At 38.2% G+C, this 17,661-nt stretch overlaps 1 protein-coding gene across 5 annotated transcripts in view; it reads left to right on the top strand.

The window, feature by feature from the left end:
* The window catches only part of pou6f2 (POU class 6 homeobox 2), a 94,435-nt gene extending 77,219 nt beyond the window's left edge, over window positions 1-17,216 (top strand). For 4 of the 5 annotated variants that reach the window (XM_044104265.1, XM_044104267.1, XM_044104268.1 and 1 more), the window contains 4 exons: window positions 1,678-1,887; window positions 4,752-4,905; window positions 8,056-8,224; window positions 13,320-17,216. In XM_044104265.1, coding sequence (XP_043960200.1) covers window positions 1,678-1,887; window positions 4,752-4,905; window positions 8,056-8,224; window positions 13,320-13,827 — 1,041 coding nt within the window. In that variant the 3' untranslated portion in view covers window positions 13,828-17,216. The remainder of the gene's footprint in view (window positions 1-1,677; window positions 1,888-4,751; window positions 4,906-8,055; window positions 8,225-13,319) is intronic. The other variant, XM_044104270.1, reaches the window with a different exon arrangement.
* Window positions 17,217-17,661: the final 445 nt, after the last annotated feature.

Below are 17,661 nucleotides of genomic sequence, written 5' to 3'. Positions count from 1 at the left end.
CTGTGACACACAGTTACAGCCATACAGTTATTATAATAGTGCCACAAAATATCGTGAGAAACATTTCATATGGCGCACCACTAGTTTGAAAATTAAGTGAAAAGTAAGCCATTATGTAAGAAAGTCATCATTTTTTTTTAAATTCACAAAAACATAAAATTTAATTCACAAATGTCTTTAAAAGTCCTAACTTGCAGAAACAATGAGGTGAAGACAGCCTTCCTAACAAACTCTGACAGGTCCCTCCTCTTAGAAATCCAGCCTAACTGGAGCAGGGTGACGCCGCCATAAAACATCTGTGTGGATATTCAGATGTAGGGGCCTCAGCACGTTTGGGACGAGCACAGAGCTGTCAGGTTCCTGCTCCTTTATTATGCTTATAGAACAACCACTTAGTCCAATGATGATGAATAATTGAGCGGAACAAGTTCTGTGCCACGGTGGCATGCAAAGTGGGATCAGTGTGGGACTCTGGAGACACGGGCGTCAGGCGGGGCAATAAAATATGCTAAGTGGCAGGAGCGCATTACAGGGAGTTTGTAAAGCCGGAGCAGAAAGAGGGAGAGAGAGATAAATTATCTGTTCCCTAATGCGAAGCAACATAAGCAAATGAGCCGTGGCAGGGATGAATTACACATCATCGGCCCACCTTTCCTGCACAGATCCCTCCCTATTATGTCAAATACACGAGAGGAGGAGGAGGGCCGTATTCTTTGTGCTGGCAGAGAGCCTTGAACTGAAAGAGAACAAGTCCAAGACTTTGCCATTTTTTAGCACAAGCAGCTTTCGCCTTGTTTCCAAACAACAGAATTTAAAACGACGGCGCCTCATCCGTGTGGAACAGCTCTCTGGTGTAATGAGGCGTGGTGGAGGAGCACTGCCAGCAGGGGGGCCCGCGTGACGGCCGCTGCCCAGAACCAGTCCCCAGATGACATTAACCTTCATCATAGTGAAGAGGCGCTAAGTCCCCCCTAAAGCGCCACTCCCGGCTACACTCTGGCAGCTCTGAGAGCTAAAACGTTGCAGTGACACTCTGCCACCCCCTTTGATCTGCCCTTCCTGATTACAGCCACTGAAGAGAGGAGAGGAGAGCGTCGGGTGGGGAGGGGGCTGAAGTACCCCTGGGACCCTGAGAGTTGGATTAGAGACACAAGGTCCTGTCTCTCTCTTCTTCTTCTCTCCCTCTTATTGTTTCTTTGCACTTATTCCTGGGCGAAATCGGGGTCTGTGTTTCTCAGCAGCCTCACTCCAGAAACAGACAAAAACACTTCAACACACACACACACTCTCAAGCGCACACATCCTTGCTGATGTCAGCCTGGAGATGGATAATACAGTCAGTGGTGTGCACCATCACACACACAGGTATTCAGCGCTGACCTTTGCGGTGCGCTCCCAGCAGTCTGCTTTGGCTTCACTTGCTCCAGCCTGTAAAACCACATCAGTGACAGATGATCAGCGGACACTTCTGCATCTTTTTCTCTCAAAGTCCCACTGCTCTGAACCAATGTGCTCTGATTAGCCTCATTAAATGCTCTAAATGTCCAACTCATTTGTGATTTAAAAAAAAATAAATTCATTTTCTTTGATACCTCCAGTAGCGTTTAGCTTCTCTGATCTTTCTGTTTTTTTAAAACCATCCAGCTGATTTTGTCTCCGCTCTGCCCCCCTTTGTAGATAATTGGAACAATCCCACTGATGCCCAACTCTGCAGGGCCCTCCAGCCAATCAGGGGGTGGCAACCCAGCACTGCAGGTACAGCCAATTACGCCTCAGCTTCTGACCAACGCTCAAGGCCAGATCATCGCCACGGTGATCGGCAATCAGATCCTGCCTGTCATCAACACCCAGGGAATCACGCTGTCACCAATCAAGCCCGGACAGCAGGTAACATACACACTCCTGTAGGAACACGCTAACACACGCGTGAAAGCGGCTCGCCTGCAGAGCAGCCGGTTACGCTCGTAAACTCCCAAAACTGATCAAGGGCAGGTTTTAAAACTGTGGAATGAGCAACACCTAGTGGAGTTTTTTGTTTATTCATGATTCTGGCCTGAATTTAAAAGCGCTGTTCCTTGCAAAAACATTCATTAAGTCATTTCATACACTGCAAAAACACAAAACCTTACAAAGTATTTTTTGTGTAGTTTCAACTTAAAGCATCTTGGTACACTTGAAATAAGACAAAAGTAACTTCCATGTAACTTTTTAGAAAGTTAAAAGAGCTTGTTTTAAGTCAATAATTATAGATGAAAAATTATTAGTCAGTAGTGACATATTCTGCCAGTAGAAATAACACTTCTTCATCAATATTAAGGAATTATAAACAAGCTCCTAAATCTTGCTGAAAAGTTAGTTTTGTCTTATTTTAAATGTACTAAAATTTTACACTAGAAACTAGAAAATATCCTACCAGAGTTCACAGTCATTTTGTTCATGTCATATTGAGCATTTTGTCCACAATCAGTAGATGATAGAAATTTTCCTTTTGTTGTGCCGTCAATAAATTTTTTAGTAATTGTTTCAGGTTTATTTAAAATAAAAAAACCTGGAGGTTACATAATAATTAACATTTACATGTAAATTTTAATTGCACAAAGAACAACTCTTCACAAAGGAGAAACTGCGATAAATAGTTGTTTGCAATTTATAGTTCAATAATTCTGACTTTAAGTTGATAAGTAAGTTGAATAGCACCAAGAATAGAGATGTATGCAGTTGAGCTACGCTAATCACAGGCTAATCACATGGCGATAAGAATTAGTCTGTGTCCTAAGCCACTGTAACAAACAAATCAACTAAATAGTTTTCACAGACCCATGTGTTGTGTTTGGGTAAATAAATTGCTTTGTTATTCAAGTTATTGCCCACTGTTCACTCTAATCTATTCCAACTTTTCCCCAAATCTTGTTTTTCCATTCTGATTTTATTTTACAATGTAGCCAGTGTTTTATTTCACCTAAAAAATGCCTTAACAGCTAGTTGGTATGTACAATTTCAACAACTAAATAGATCGTGGTGTCACTAAAATAAAGCTGAGCAGAACGTTTCTCATCAAACAGGGAGACAGGAAGCTGTAAAACTTTGAAAACAATGAAATATCAACAAATTAAGCATTTGTTGATATAAAATAATAATTTTTTTGTGTAAAAGTTTGTGTAATTTTTACACAAAATTACAAAATATTGTGTAAAAATCCACAATATTTTTTACAGTGGATTCCTTCAGCGACATTGTAAATTTGGAGGGGAAGTGGAACTGTAATCGTAAATTAGATTTTTATTTGGAGAGATTTTGAAAACAACATATCAGAATTATGCAATACTTGGCTAGTTTTGTGGTTTTATTGTGAAAATAACCATTTTGCAGGAAACTGTATTCCCTGCCTACACACTTATTTGCATCATTTCACCTATAAAAATGTTTTTTGGTGAAAAAGAAGAGTGCTTGGCTTTTTCAACTTGTGTCTGTGCATATTTGTCAGTATAATATTTGTGGAGTCTCACTGAAACTTATAAAACTCTGCAGACTTCCCAAAAAAACCCAAAAAAAACTAAACGGTAAAAACACTTTTCATCACCTCAGTTAAAGCTCCCACCTTCCTGCTTATGTTTTTCATCTCTCCTTTCCCTTAGAAATATTTTAAAGCCTCCTGGTTTGTCCTCTTTGACCCAAACAACTATTTTTACTGTTTTATGCAGGCTGGATGAAGCACTTGCATTTTTGTGTTTTTTGAAGACCTTCCCCTCCCAACTTTTCAATCTATATGCTGCATAAGATGCACACCCGCTGATGCATGGATGCTAGAAATGTTATTGACTTGATAATGAAGATGTCAGAGCAGAATTACAGGGTAAAGGTTCACATTGAAGGCCTCTGCAGTGCAGAATGGATGAACTCTTTCTGAAGATGGACACCTAATTGTGACACCCGAAACGGCAGATCATACTCTTGAATGAATTAATGCATTTGTAATAATGTTTATGCTCGTGTCTGCACTTCAAAGCCGACGTGTACACATTGTTCCACGGGCATAATTTACGGTTGTCAGAGCCTACAGTCTAGAATATTTCCAGTGAAGCTAGATAATTCTCCGAGCCTGTCAACAGTCTTGACAGTGTGTGCATCGCTGCTGACACCCCTCCACCACCACCATCCAAACAAACACATGCCACAGAGAAAATAATTAATGGCAAAAGAGGAGAAGAGAAACCAGCCCAGTTTATGGTTTAGACAGTTTTTTTTTTTTTTGCTTCTAAAGTAAAGACATGCCGTCTTGATCTTGTAAAAGCAACTCAAATGTGCATAAAACATGAAAATACATCAGTTTTTGCCATCAGTGCACATAGCTGGCATTTCATGAATTATGTTTCATACGAGGATTGCTGCGTCCAGACGTTTTCTACCCGCATTCAGGCTCCTGTTAAAGGCGTCACCACAAGACTGATGAGAAGAAAACAAGATTAATTGTCAAGTGCTTCCTTTCCTATTTCTTTAACTGGGTTTTCTCTGTAGAGAAAAGTGGTTAAAAAGCACAACATGGATAGAAATACTCACCCAGTGGAACTACATTCATCATCATCATTATCAAGTACAGGGTAGCGCTCATTATATTCAGCATCTAAGTGGCTAATTTAGTACCATAATGGCATTATTATTGTAAATTGTTTTTATGATGATGGTAGTTAACAGGAGTAAGGTTTATCTGCACCGCAACCTGCCGACACATCGTGTTGTGTTTGTGTGTCCAGCTGCCTCAGGCTCAGCAGGGTCAGACGGGCCCTGTGTCGTCTCAAGCCAACCTGCTCCACATGCCCCACAGACAGAGTCCTCTGCACCAGGCCTCTTCCTCCTCCTCCACCTCCTCATCTTCCTCGGCTCTCAGCGTGGGGCAGCTGGTCAGCAGTAAGTGTCCAACGCAACTCACAGAAAAACAAGAGTGTTTTTAACACCAGCTCACCATAGTTACATCAGTACTTTCAACTAAATGTTTGTCGCAAAATATATTGATACTCTAACCATTAAGTTTTATCTGAACTTAATGGTTCAGATAAACCATTAAGTTTATCTGAACCATTCAGATAAACTTAATGGTTTATCTGAATTAAGTTTATCTTAATTCAGATAAATTAAAATTTTCACACAATTTTTTTGTGTGAAAACAACAAAAAAATTGATTGCTGGCAGTGAAAGTTTGACAAATAAACAGAGTGTTGAGTGCAAAAATAATAATTCAAACTACTTGTAAGGGAGTGAGATGGTCACCCAAATCTAAAAAGACTGTATTTAAAACAAAACATAACAATAATGTAAAATAGTAGTAACAATGTTTGTAACTTTGGTCAACCCTCAAAATCCTTGAAGGTGATCTAACTTTATAGACGTTCTGTGCGGACAGCTTTTGAATGATTGTTTTATTTCTTCCTGTTGACTGTCATTTCTGTGGTTTATTAAACTATCCAAAGTGGCGTTTGTTATGTACGATGAACATAAGTTTCATTTTCCTGATGCGTTGGCCTTTGGCAGGGGCTTATAAATCACTGGGGCTCAGCCTGTCAGCAGGCAGCTACTGCCTTTAAAAACTCGGTTTTATTCAGATAAATGTTATTTGTCAGAGTCGATTCTCCTAAACTCCATGTAAACTCATTTCAAAGGCCGCTATAGTTCCACTGAATTTAATAAAAAACAAGAAGTCACCATTGATCAACTTGTTGTGGACATTGTGTTTAGTTTATGTTTACTGGTGCCCTGGAAAACATCTTATAAACCATTTTGGTCTGCACAAATCTTTACCAGCCAGTTTTTCTCTTTCAGTAAACAGGATTAATGCTTTACGCTGAATATGAGCCGCATCGCTTTCTCTCAATATCATTTACAGCAAACATGTCCAAAGTAAAATCCTCTGGCTGTCAGAGTTGGAGAAAATGAAATGTGTACTTTCTACAAACAACATTCCTGAAATGAATTGAAAAGCAAAGAATGTATGTTAACAGAAAGAACTAAATCATAAACAAGATGCAGGGAATATTGTTTGTTTTTTTTACCCTTGGCTCAGTTTATTTTCAAGAAAGTCACCTGATGATTCCTTATATGATCAACTAGCACGATTACCTGTTTTATATCCAGTTTTAACTTATGCACAGATTTCTCTTTTCTGCATGAAGAAAGGCTGAAACTGAAACACATGTTAACCAGGATTTATTTTGGTTTTGCTGAATACAGATTTAGCAATTTGAACATGAGCTTCACCAGCTTAAGGTCTGTTTATTTGTCACTTTTTTTTAACATTGTCTTTATTTTTTCTGAATTCAAGAGATAATTTTTACTTTAGAAAAAACTATTTCTCAGTTAGACCAACTCTAACCTTAGTTTCACATGTTCATATCAGCTGTAACTGGCCTCTTGAACGTCCACCAAAGCAAAAACTTTTCAATGTTGAATTATCTAAAATTATTCAGGGAATCAAGTCCAGATCTTAAATACTATCATTCTTGATCTGCTTATAACAGACAAAGCTTATAAACTGTCCAGATACGTTTAGGATATTTTTTAAAATTTGGTATCTGCATCCCAAATGAAAATTAACTTTAAATGCCTGTTGTAGCACCGTCAACAAGACCGTGCAATTACGTTTTAATGGTAAAAATGGACTGAACTATAGTGCTTTTACAATCATTTTGATCACTCAAAGCACTTTTGGTGGTTTCAGTTGTGTGTATTATTTCATTTCAATTTTATTTATTGTTTTTTGTGGATTATGTTGGAAATTTAAAATATCTTCCAGAGAGGGTGAGAGGGTGAACTTCCATTATTATGCCATTATCAAAATATTTGGAAATGGTCTCACTATGCAAATATTTATTGCAGTAATTATGAGGACAATTTATCATCGAGCAGAACATGTTATTATGACAGGGCTACACCAAAGAATCTCATGGCTTATTTTTTTAATTGTCTCTATACTGTTTTGGGGTTTCTTTTTAGTAAGACTATCTTAAAAACCTTTTTTAGACTACTGTATGAAGCCTTAGTCAAAGATTTATCACTGCAGGATAAATGAGCCTGGTTGAAATCCTTAAGTCGTGTTTGAGCCGTGACCTAATATCTGACGAATAATGTGGATCCAGAGGCTGGACCACTGGAGAACGGCTTCCATTAGTCTTTCAATCTACTAAGTAAATAGCCTCCACTGGGAATGATGAAGAAATGCTCATCACAGTGGAGATGATGGGACCCGAAGAAGCTGAGAGTGCTCCAAGTCTGCAGTCGCCCCTCATCCTCGTGGCGTTCACACATCTGGCGCTGCATCGCATATGCTGCACGTCACTTATGAGGCACAACGAGATGGCAGCCTCATAGATTTTTGCTTAAATACGCTTGGAGGAGTCCTTTAATAATTCATTGATAATGACCAGGATGAATTATTCAGAGGCACAAACTTTGCTTTGGTAAGCAGGATGCCAAGGCACCTGACATTGATGTACAATGTGAAATCACTTTTTATTAGCAGGGAAATAATTTTAAAATGCTTCAGTGAAAGTTTACAGACGTGCATTTATTTCTTTTGTGTGTTTTTTGTGTTTGTGTTTGAGCTGCTTTGAACCATTTTAACTTCAGGTCATGCTGAAGTAATAACATCTTTACACTCTTTAATGTGAATCTGAGAGAGTTGACTTTAGAATAAACATGTATTCGTACAGGTCTGTAGTTTAGCAGATTCTTTCTATTGAGAAAAAACAACAACTGTTGTGTGTTTATGCCCATATGCTCCGCTATACTGGAACATACAAGATTTACACTTTAAAGCCAAAGCTATGAAAGCCTGTATTCACACCTCACATGAATCCACTCTTCAAAACATCTCTCAGATGTGTGAGGTTTACAGCAAAGAAAAATAACAAGTTCTGACCCAGAGCAGGACTATTTTTTTAAGGTTGTTTAGAGACCATCATGATCGCACACGGCGGCGCGTTCACCTCATTCACTCTGGAAAATAAGATAAGCGACGGCGGAGCAGAGGGCTAATAAAATGAGACACATGTGTTTGTGTTGCAGACCCGCAGACTGCCCCCAGTGAGGTGGACGGGGTCAACCTGGAGGAGATCCGCGAGTTCGCCAAAGCATTCAAAATCCGCCGGCTGTCTCTGGGCCTGACGCAGACCCAGGTGGGCCAGGCGCTCAGCGCGGCCGAGGGGCCGGCGTACAGCCAGTCCGCCATCTGCAGGTAAGAGCAAATGCAAAAAAAAAAAAAAAACAAGACAAAAAATGAAACAAGAAAGCTTTGGTTTTATTTCTAATTCTTCTGTCCTGAATCTGTCAAACGATGCAGTGCAGCGTCAGTGAGCTGTCAGGTGCGCTCGCCTCTTTAATCTGTCTTCTAACAGACATTATTAAGATATTAAACACATAATTGACCAACATGGCTCTCCTCACCGTTCCTGCTCTCCGTTCCCTCTCACCCACTGACAGCCTGGTGTTACTTATGCAAAATACATACACAAGTATTACCAGAAGCACTTAAAGCATTTAATAATTACTAAGGCACATCGCTGTTTCCTCTCCCTGAACATGAGGGAGCTTGACGGCAACGATCTGTTAATAAGATTCTCATATTTTACTGCCGCTGTGAGTACAGTTTAGCCATAAACGGGGCATTATGTATTCATGAGGCAATCATAAAATCTCTGTTTCATTCGTCCTGTTTTTCTGCTTCACTAACATTTTGCATGAAGAAGCCAAATAAGCCACATCTGACTGTCAGGTCGGAATAATTGGGCCACATGGCTTCAAAAAATTCCAGAACTAAATAGAAAAGTAATTTTCCTTACAGTGCAGAAAGAATGCTTTAATATTTATACTTAAAGTTACCAGTGAAAGCATGTGCAACGTGTCTTTTCCAGCAGTAATTCTGATTCTCTATCTCTTTTTAATGCGCTTTGCTGATAACCTGTAATGTTTAGGTGACGCTGCGCTGTCACGCACCTTTAAAACTTTCATCACATCAACATCAAACAGCCGATAAAAAGTGAAATAGTGCATCAGGCCCGGACTAATGTTTAAAGTAAAAAAAAAAAACACGCATAAAATATTTACAGACAGACATAATTCAAATATTTATAACATACATTAAAATCCATTAGCTTCAAAAATAAACACTGTTACGCATGTTGCTAAGATGTTTTTTTGTTTTTGTTTTTGTTGCCTGTATGACATTAGACATGACATTCTGATGTTTTAAGAAGAACCAGGGGAACTTCACATGCTTTAGTTTAGTTAACATCAACATAGACATGAAGTTTGAGGAGAGGCACTGTAGCTCTGGGGCTCAGGCTCTGAACCCAGACAGCCAACACACACTGACAGATGCTTCCATCTTGTCTGTTTTCATTGCTCAACATGTTTCCAGGCTCTTTATTAGTTTTTCTAAACAGGCACTTTTGCTCAACTATAGGCTGACTGTGATATGGTTTGATTCTGCAGAAATGTATGGCATTTAACGCAACTTAAAGAATAATTATTTTTGCACCTTCAGGTTCAGATTTAGAAACATAAACTATGGTATCCAGCTTCATATTTAGAATTTGTTGATTACAACAAAGTTGATTACACCAGGAACCCTTAAAATCATAGAGATTATTTGTTGGTAAATAACTTTTTTGTGATACTTTTGCAGATTATACTCATTACAGTCCAAGCTCAGGATAAACTTCATTGTCCCCAAGGGGGAAATTTGGAAAATGGAAAGAAAAGTACAAATACAACTGACAGAAATATGAAAATAACAATATTTAAGAGACAAACATAGGCTACTACAGTCTGTATCTGGGCCTAGCAAGTCAGGTCACCAAGGAACGATTTAGCCTTTCTTGTGACTGGTTCCTTGGAGCTTGGGAAAAACGTATTCTTTAGTTTAGCTGCACATCTTCACTGTGCCGTTCAGTCTGGGTTTCTCTTCAGGAGGAACCCAGAGAACCAACAGAGAAAAGAAAACATTAAAATCTACTCAACAAAACAACAGCATTAAAACTTTTCAATTTCCAATAAAACCTTAGCACAGAGTGCAACTCTATTAGCTGTAACGGTCAAGTTGTTGTCAATAATTGTACTAAAGTGTTCGTATTGTACAACCTCTACAGCCAGTCCATGAATGAAAACTAGAGGGCATGGTGGAGGATTCTTCCTAAAATCAACTGAACAGTTCTGACGTTGGTCTTCAGGAATGAGCGTTTTTAGTGTAAATAACTTTGTAGACTTGAATTAAGACAAAACTACTTTATAAGAAGTTTTTCAAGAAGATGCGGGTGCTTGTTTTGAGTTAATAATTCCTTAATATTACTGAAAAAGTACTTGTTCCACTGGCAGATTATTTCACTTAAAACATTGGAAAAATGTCTAGTACTTCTTAATCAACATTAGGTCATTATTAACTTAAAAGAAGCTCCTAGATTTTGCTGAAAAGCTACTTTTAAAACAGTTTGGTCTTAATTCAAGTGCAGTATGATATTTACAACTAGATCAAAAACACCTGGTAAGATTTGCAGTGAAAAGCAGATTAACACTACAGTCTTTTCAAGGCCGCCTTAAAAAAGTATTTTTCACAGCTGAAAAATTACACAAAATTATATAAGTGAATTCTAATTATTACACAAACAACAGGAAAATCTACATATTTAATTCAGTTATTGAAGTCACTGAGCATTCAGGTAGCTTCGTGCTGTTGTTTTAAACACCAGATGCAGTAATTTTAGTGTTTCATGACCAAATATTCCTCAGAAACCTTTGGACTGAAATAGGCCTGGCTCCTGACACCCCTCCCATCCTGATCCACTAGTGGGGGGAGTGTGCACCCCACCTGAGCAGCTCTCAGCTCATTTTAGTATCTGCGGTTCCTGTTGATCCATGAAATGTCCTGTCTCCAGTGACTCTTCATATTTACTAATGTATTCCCTCAGTATGGAGGATGGGGTTATAAATAATACCGCCTGTCGACGACGAGAAATGCACCGACGAGGTGTAGGAAAAGAGGAAGTTCATGCATGCCTGGGCATCTCGCCCTCAGCTCACCTCACCATTAGAAAAGACTTTTTTAGTTTGTTTGTTCCTCAGAGAGCTTCAGTGTGGCTTTCTGCTGTTTCTGGAAGAGACACTTTACGGAAAGCATTTCTAAATTCTGGAGGAGGAATTACTTTATAAGAACAAAACTATACTTTTATCAACTCATGTTCATTGATGAATCTAATTACTGGTAAATTCTGAAAATCTAACGTCTTTTTATTAAAAACATTTCTGAATATTTATCATCGGTAACGGCAGCATCCTTACATCCCCATAAATTTTGACCAGCAAATCCAAAAAGAATCACTAAACATCATTGAGTAACTAACCTAGTGTTAGTTTCCTATGTATATATGTATATAAATATATATTTATACTTGCATACATTTTTATTTTTTTATTTTATGTGATAGCCCAAGACATGTCACTGCAGGATTTTTTTGATTTCAGTTTAAAAATCATAAAAAATGTGTCCTTTTATCGGATTGTTTATTGTGACAAAACCACAGAGACAGTCTGGCTGGGATTGCCAATTTGGTAATTTCCTTCCTCTCTTCATTCCTGGAGAGCACCAACGCTTTTCAGTTTAATTGAAAATATATTTGAATAGAGTTGTTGTGTGTTTTCCAGCAGTGTAGTTGCACTACTTCATGTGCAGTGGATTTATTCCCAGACTTTTCTGTGGAATGTACCTTTAAATTATTAGCAGAAAATTTGCCTATTTGTTTTTCCTTGAACATATATTTCTGCAAGGTAGAAAGTAAATTGTTTAAAAAAAAAAAGTCAGTTTAGATCAAATTCTCCCCCAAAATCCATCCATTCATCCTTTCAATGACCAAGTTCTGAAGATTATTGCAAAGTATTAGCTGAAAAAAATCTATTTGCTCAGAAATCACACTCTTGGCATATTTACTAAATACAAAACAGTTATGTTTTTATCATCCTCTCCATAATGAGACATAATACACAGTAAAGGTATGTTCTTCCAACTAATTACAAAAGAAGCATTGCAGTTATAAGAGCAATCTTTTCAAGGTATAACGTTGAAAAATGCACCTGACAGTCGCTGAGCCGCCTTATTACATTCATTGATTTGCTCCACAAGCAGTCTGTGAATGTGCTCTTAGTAAATATAACATGAGAAATTGACAGCACGCTAATCTATGTTTTGATTAAAAATGTGTTTTTGTAAATTAATGATAATGTCACATCTAAGTGCATGTTTTGGTTCTAATCTGGGGATCAGAATGGATGTTTTTTGTAGTAATTCCTGCTTTGCTTTGCTGTTGATTTCTGAGAACAGTCTTAAAAAACTATTACATTTTTGGCATGCTTTTTGTGCATTAGCTGCATCTGCTTTTTAGCCATCTGCAGTATCTCCTTGTTCCACTATTGCCAGTTTGGGACAGAGAAGCTGCACAGCTGTAGCCAGACAGTTAAAGACAGTTGCAGCACGTTGCGCCTCCAGCTGCTGCAGCCGAGGTTTTTCTGTGTGCAGCAGGACACGGATGGACACAGAGATGTTTGTCTCACAGGGTTCCTACGCAGTCTGCAATTTAAAGTCATGATAAGTGTGAAAAAATAAAATTGAGAATGGAAAAAAACCCAGACGTTTTTTCTTAACGAATTGCTTAGAAGTTTTTGTACAACCATCCATCCTTCAGTGTATCGTCTTTCCCTCTGTTCAACCATCCAAAATCATTTATTTGTCCAACTGTCCATCCATTTGTTCATCTGTTTGTTTATCATTCTGTCTGTCCATCAATCTATCAATGCATTGGTCCATCTGTTGGTTCACCCAGCCGTCCATTGCTCAAACCATCCATCCTTCCATCCATCCACTGGTACATTCATTCATCCATCCATCCATTGGTCAAACTGTCCATCATCCACTAGTTCATACTTTTTCTATTCATCTGTCCATTCATTGGTCCATCCACCCATTTATCAAACTGCCTAATCGTTCATTCTTTCATCCATTCAGCTTTGCACTTGTTTCCCAGAATTTGTTATGCATCCCTCCTTCCAGTTTGTGTTTTTTTTTTCAGGCTCCATTTACATTTATTTTATAACAATGGGCTGAAAATGTCTTTGATCTCTTCAGTTGTTCAGTCTGGAAAACAATATAATTTCTATCTAAGATGTGTAGGAACCCTGGTTTGAGTCCCTGTGGCATTCTGGTTGAGGAGACTAAAAGGCAGGCGACTTATCCCTTGTTCTGGCAGGGCACCTGAGTAAGATTCTTTTTTCTCAATTCTCCCCAGACACACCATCCTGAGAAGCCACTTTTTCCTACCACAGGAAGCCCAAGAGAACACTATAGGTAGCAGTCTGACAGGCAAACTGAACCCTGGCCTTTTATATCCTGCCAGGTTTGAGAAGTTGGACATCACCCCTAAAAGCGCCCAGAAGATTAAGCCTGTTCTGGAGCGCTGGATGGCCGAGGCTGAAGCCCGCCACCGATCCGGCATGCAGAACCTGACTGAGTTTATTGGGAGCGAGCCCTCGAAAAAACGCAAGCGGCGGACCTCTTTCACCCCGCAGGCGCTGGAGATCCTCAACAGCCACTTTGAGAAAAACACGCATCCCTCCGGACAGGAAATGACGGAGATAGCCGAGAAGCTGAACTATGACAGGGAGGTGGTGCGTGTGTGGTTCTGCAACAAGAGGCAAGCCCTGAAAAACACAATAAAGCGCTTGAAACAGCCCGACCTCGGCATGGCCGCGCCAATGGACCCGCTCACCGACTCTCTAGAGGAGCTCCCCAAGTGAACGAGCGAAAACGTGGCAGCCGTTAGAAACCAAGGCAAAGAAAAATAAAAAGCGGACGAGGACTGAAAAATGTTGCAGAGTCACCGGGATGGAGGAAAACTTTGTGTTGTCAGTGTGATCACCACAGTTCTGTAAATGACCTCTGCGAAAACCAAAAACATGAAAAAGAGATTAATATGTGAGAATTATGTAAAAAAAAAAAAATATGGAAAAGAAAACAATTACGGTTTGCTGTTTTAAGGAGTTTTAGATCCAGAACGGTCTCCCTAATTCTGGTTCAACACGAGGAGGGATTTAGTAAAGAGAAACCAAATCCAAACACTATCTACCAAAGTCTGTTGCATCTAACTGCTAAGAATAATTTTGTAATGTAAATGTGCTCTAAATTTTTACATTTGTACTGGCAAAATCTAAGCTATATGTGTGAGTGTGAGTACACATTTTATCTTCTGTCTCTTACTTTTTCCTTCATTGTTTGAATGTAAATATTTAAAAAAGAAGAAAAAAAATGTCTTCAGATCGAATCAATGATAAAGTTTTGGGACTAAAAAATGAACCTTTGCTGTTGCATTATAATGTTGTTTGCCTCCAGTTGTGTTTCATCTATAAATATTTTCAGCCACAGTGTAACTTTGTACAACTTCTACAGGTATTTATTGATAACTGGATGAAGGGGAGGAAGCGGAGGACTTTTAAAACGACGGTGGTGATAATGACGAGGGGTTTCGGTGTCGAGTCATACTGCAGCTTTGTTTCTGTTGCCAAAGCCTGAAAGCCAAAGAACACACAAACTTCAGCTCAAGGACTGGGGGAGATCTTTTCCTTTTTATTTCTTTATAATCACTTGGCTTTCTGCCTCCTTTTTCTAAAGTGTTTTAATCTGTGTTGGAAAAAAAATTCATGTCAAACAGCCTCAACTGTGTCTTCTGTAATTTCTCATCTCCACAACTTGTAAAAAAAAAAAAAATGTTTATTTTATGTAGGTTTACCTCTGTATGCTTTAACTGGACCACAGATTTCATCTCACATCTTTGAACCAACACATTAATCTCTGTTTTTCCTGAAAATGAACATGCTGAGCCTTTTTAATTTGCCCTAATGCTTTTGAAATGTGCAAGGTTGAAGCCTAATCACCGAGCTCATTCTTTGTTGTGTTTTTTTTTTTTTGAGTGTCTCACAAAACCTGTTCTTTTGTACAAAGAATGGCGTTTTGCTTCTTTCATATTTTGAATTCCTTTCAGCTGAGCAAAGGTCGCTTCTGTTAAGCGAAGCTTCATTTCTGTTTCTTACACCTTTTTCATTTAAACTGTCCTAAGGAGGTTATCTTCCTACTACGATTTATTTTTCATTTAGTGATTCCTGAAATTATCTGAATCCCTGAATCTTTCATTCAGTTTTTGTGTTGCGCCGTGCAACGCCTTGCAAAAGTCTTACTTCTCCTTTAGATTTTTCTACATTTTGCTACCCAGAGCATCATTTTGAAGCAGAATGGAAGTTATGCTTGATTTACTTTTATAATAAACATCTGAAAAATGTGGCATGCACATATTTACAAGTCCCAGATTTTAAAAAGGTTGGTAGAAATGCCATTTCTCTGCCGTTACAGCCACAATTCTTTTTGAGTACATTTCTACCAGCATTACATTACCTACAGACTGATTTGTTTCCCCTTTCTTCATTGCAACAACAACTGCAGTGCATTTGTGAACATTAACTATCAAGTATTGCCAAAAACCTGATTGCATCCATGTCACGGTCAAGACTCTCCAACCATTTTCAAAATACAAATGGTTTAAAATACAAAAACAGAGCAATTTAAAACCTAGAATTTCAGGTCTTTGGTTTTATCTAACAAATAAAAACTAAATAAAACCGTTGTTATAAGAGGAAGCTATAACATGAAAGCCTTTATTATTCCTTTTATAAATCAAAGCTCTTCTTAGCTCTATGACAGAGCTGTCAACTAGTTTTCATTTTGCATGAAAGTCAAAAACTTCAACTTGAACTTGATGTGTGCAACGACTGATTTTCTAGTATTTACATTTGTTCAAAAAAATATTTTTACCATCATTTTCCTTCCACTCCACAATCATGACTTGCTTTGAGATGGTCTACAACATAAATACTTTGAAGTATGAGGTTAGTGAGGAGGCAAAATGAGAAAAAAGTTGGAGCAGTATTAATAGTTTTTGCAAGGCGCTGTATTTTCTTGTCAGAAATATCAGTCTTTCAGCCAAAGTCTCAATCCGTCACTCCCTTCGGATGTTTTTGCCCTCACAGGAACAGAAAAGAGGTGAATGTTGAGGATAAGTGTCACATGTCAGAGCGAGTGAACTTAATTTGAAGTGAGGCGAAATTTGATGCGATTTATTCAGAATCAAGTGTCGGCTTGACGCACATCCTTCCACGTCCAGGTCGCTTATCTCTGCATTTTTTCTTCTTTTTTTTTCCCCCCCTCGATCCCGGTCTGAAGAATTGCTGCATCCTGTAAATGTCATAGAAAAACGGTTTGTTTTAAAAAGGCATCCGTTTACCTCCACAGATTTGTTCTGCTGCTTTCATTGTAAACAAACAATTTCAGGCAGAAGCCGGGCTGAGAAAAACTGCGAGGAGAAAAGTACACACGTGGATCAGCGCCGAGGCTTAAAAGAAAAACACACACACACACACAAAAAAAAAAACAGCTGCAACCAAAACCAAGAGAAATTTTAAAGAAGACACAGAAAGGAGTTATGCCTTCACCCGACTTTTTATCGCTGGACCAAAGCTCTATAGTTATGCACATTGTACAGAGACATAGATTCAAGATGTTGACAATCTTTAAAAACACGAGCAGAGAGGAAACGAGCAGCAGGAACACAGAAGTTCATCCGAGGTTTTCCTCAGTACTGCAAATCAGAAAAATGCCATTCTGGCAAGCAGCTGTTCTGCACTGTGTCCATGTTCACTGTTACAGCAGGGGGAAAGGCTTCTTCATCCTTCCTTTGATGCATCGCTCTGTGTTATATGCATTTCCTATTGGGCCACGTTTGTTTTACTCTCAATTTTTACAGCTCGTCAACATGCGTAGAAGAAGAAAAAATATTGACAGCAGCGTTGGTTTTTATTCAATTTGAGATTTCTTTTGTTTCTCGCCTACAAAACAAACACAGAAGCAACTTTTGTTAGCAGACAAAGAACTAGAAACCAAAGCTGAAGCGTCTCTGGATGTTGGTTTTCTTTTCTTTGTGTATTTTTTTTTTTTTAACAGACTGAAAACTGTAATTAATCTTTAGAGCAATATCTGTTTTGGTCAGTTTAAGCAGCACTTTGTGTATTTCTTACAAAACAAAAGAGGAAAAAGATTATTTAAAAAACAAAAACAAGGAAGCTTCAAGTCTGTCACATTGATTTGTACCATAATTAGTAATAAACAATTGTTTGACATGAAATATGAGTTACTTCTTTTTGGGGGGGTTGTGTTCTTGTTCAATTTGATTCTCTTTTTGGGCTATAAAATACATAAACTCCTGATTATTTACAGCTTTATTATGAGAGCTCAAATATTGTAATTTTTTTTTTTTTTTTGCACAACTTGCAAGAAAATAAATAAAAATTGCTGTTCCATATTCTCCTGTTGGCAACTAAAATAACTATTTTCTGAGTAATAGTTGTGGAGCTCTGACTTTGCACTAATAGACAAAAAGATGAATGTGGTTGAAAGTTTTTTGTTGTTTTTTTATGACAAAAATGACCACAAAATCTGTCCAAATTTTAAATCCATTTCACACATCTTCATTAAATGAGTCCAGTTTAATTTTTTCATAATTAAATAAAATACATATAAAAGTCATA

Source organism: Gambusia affinis, linkage group LG21 (genome assembly GCF_019740435.1).
Source record: "Gambusia affinis linkage group LG21, SWU_Gaff_1.0, whole genome shotgun sequence".
Taxonomy (NCBI): domain Eukaryota; kingdom Metazoa; phylum Chordata; class Actinopteri; order Cyprinodontiformes; family Poeciliidae; genus Gambusia; species Gambusia affinis.
Note: the sequence above shows the minus strand (reverse complement) of the source record. Positions and strands in the feature narration are given on the sequence as shown.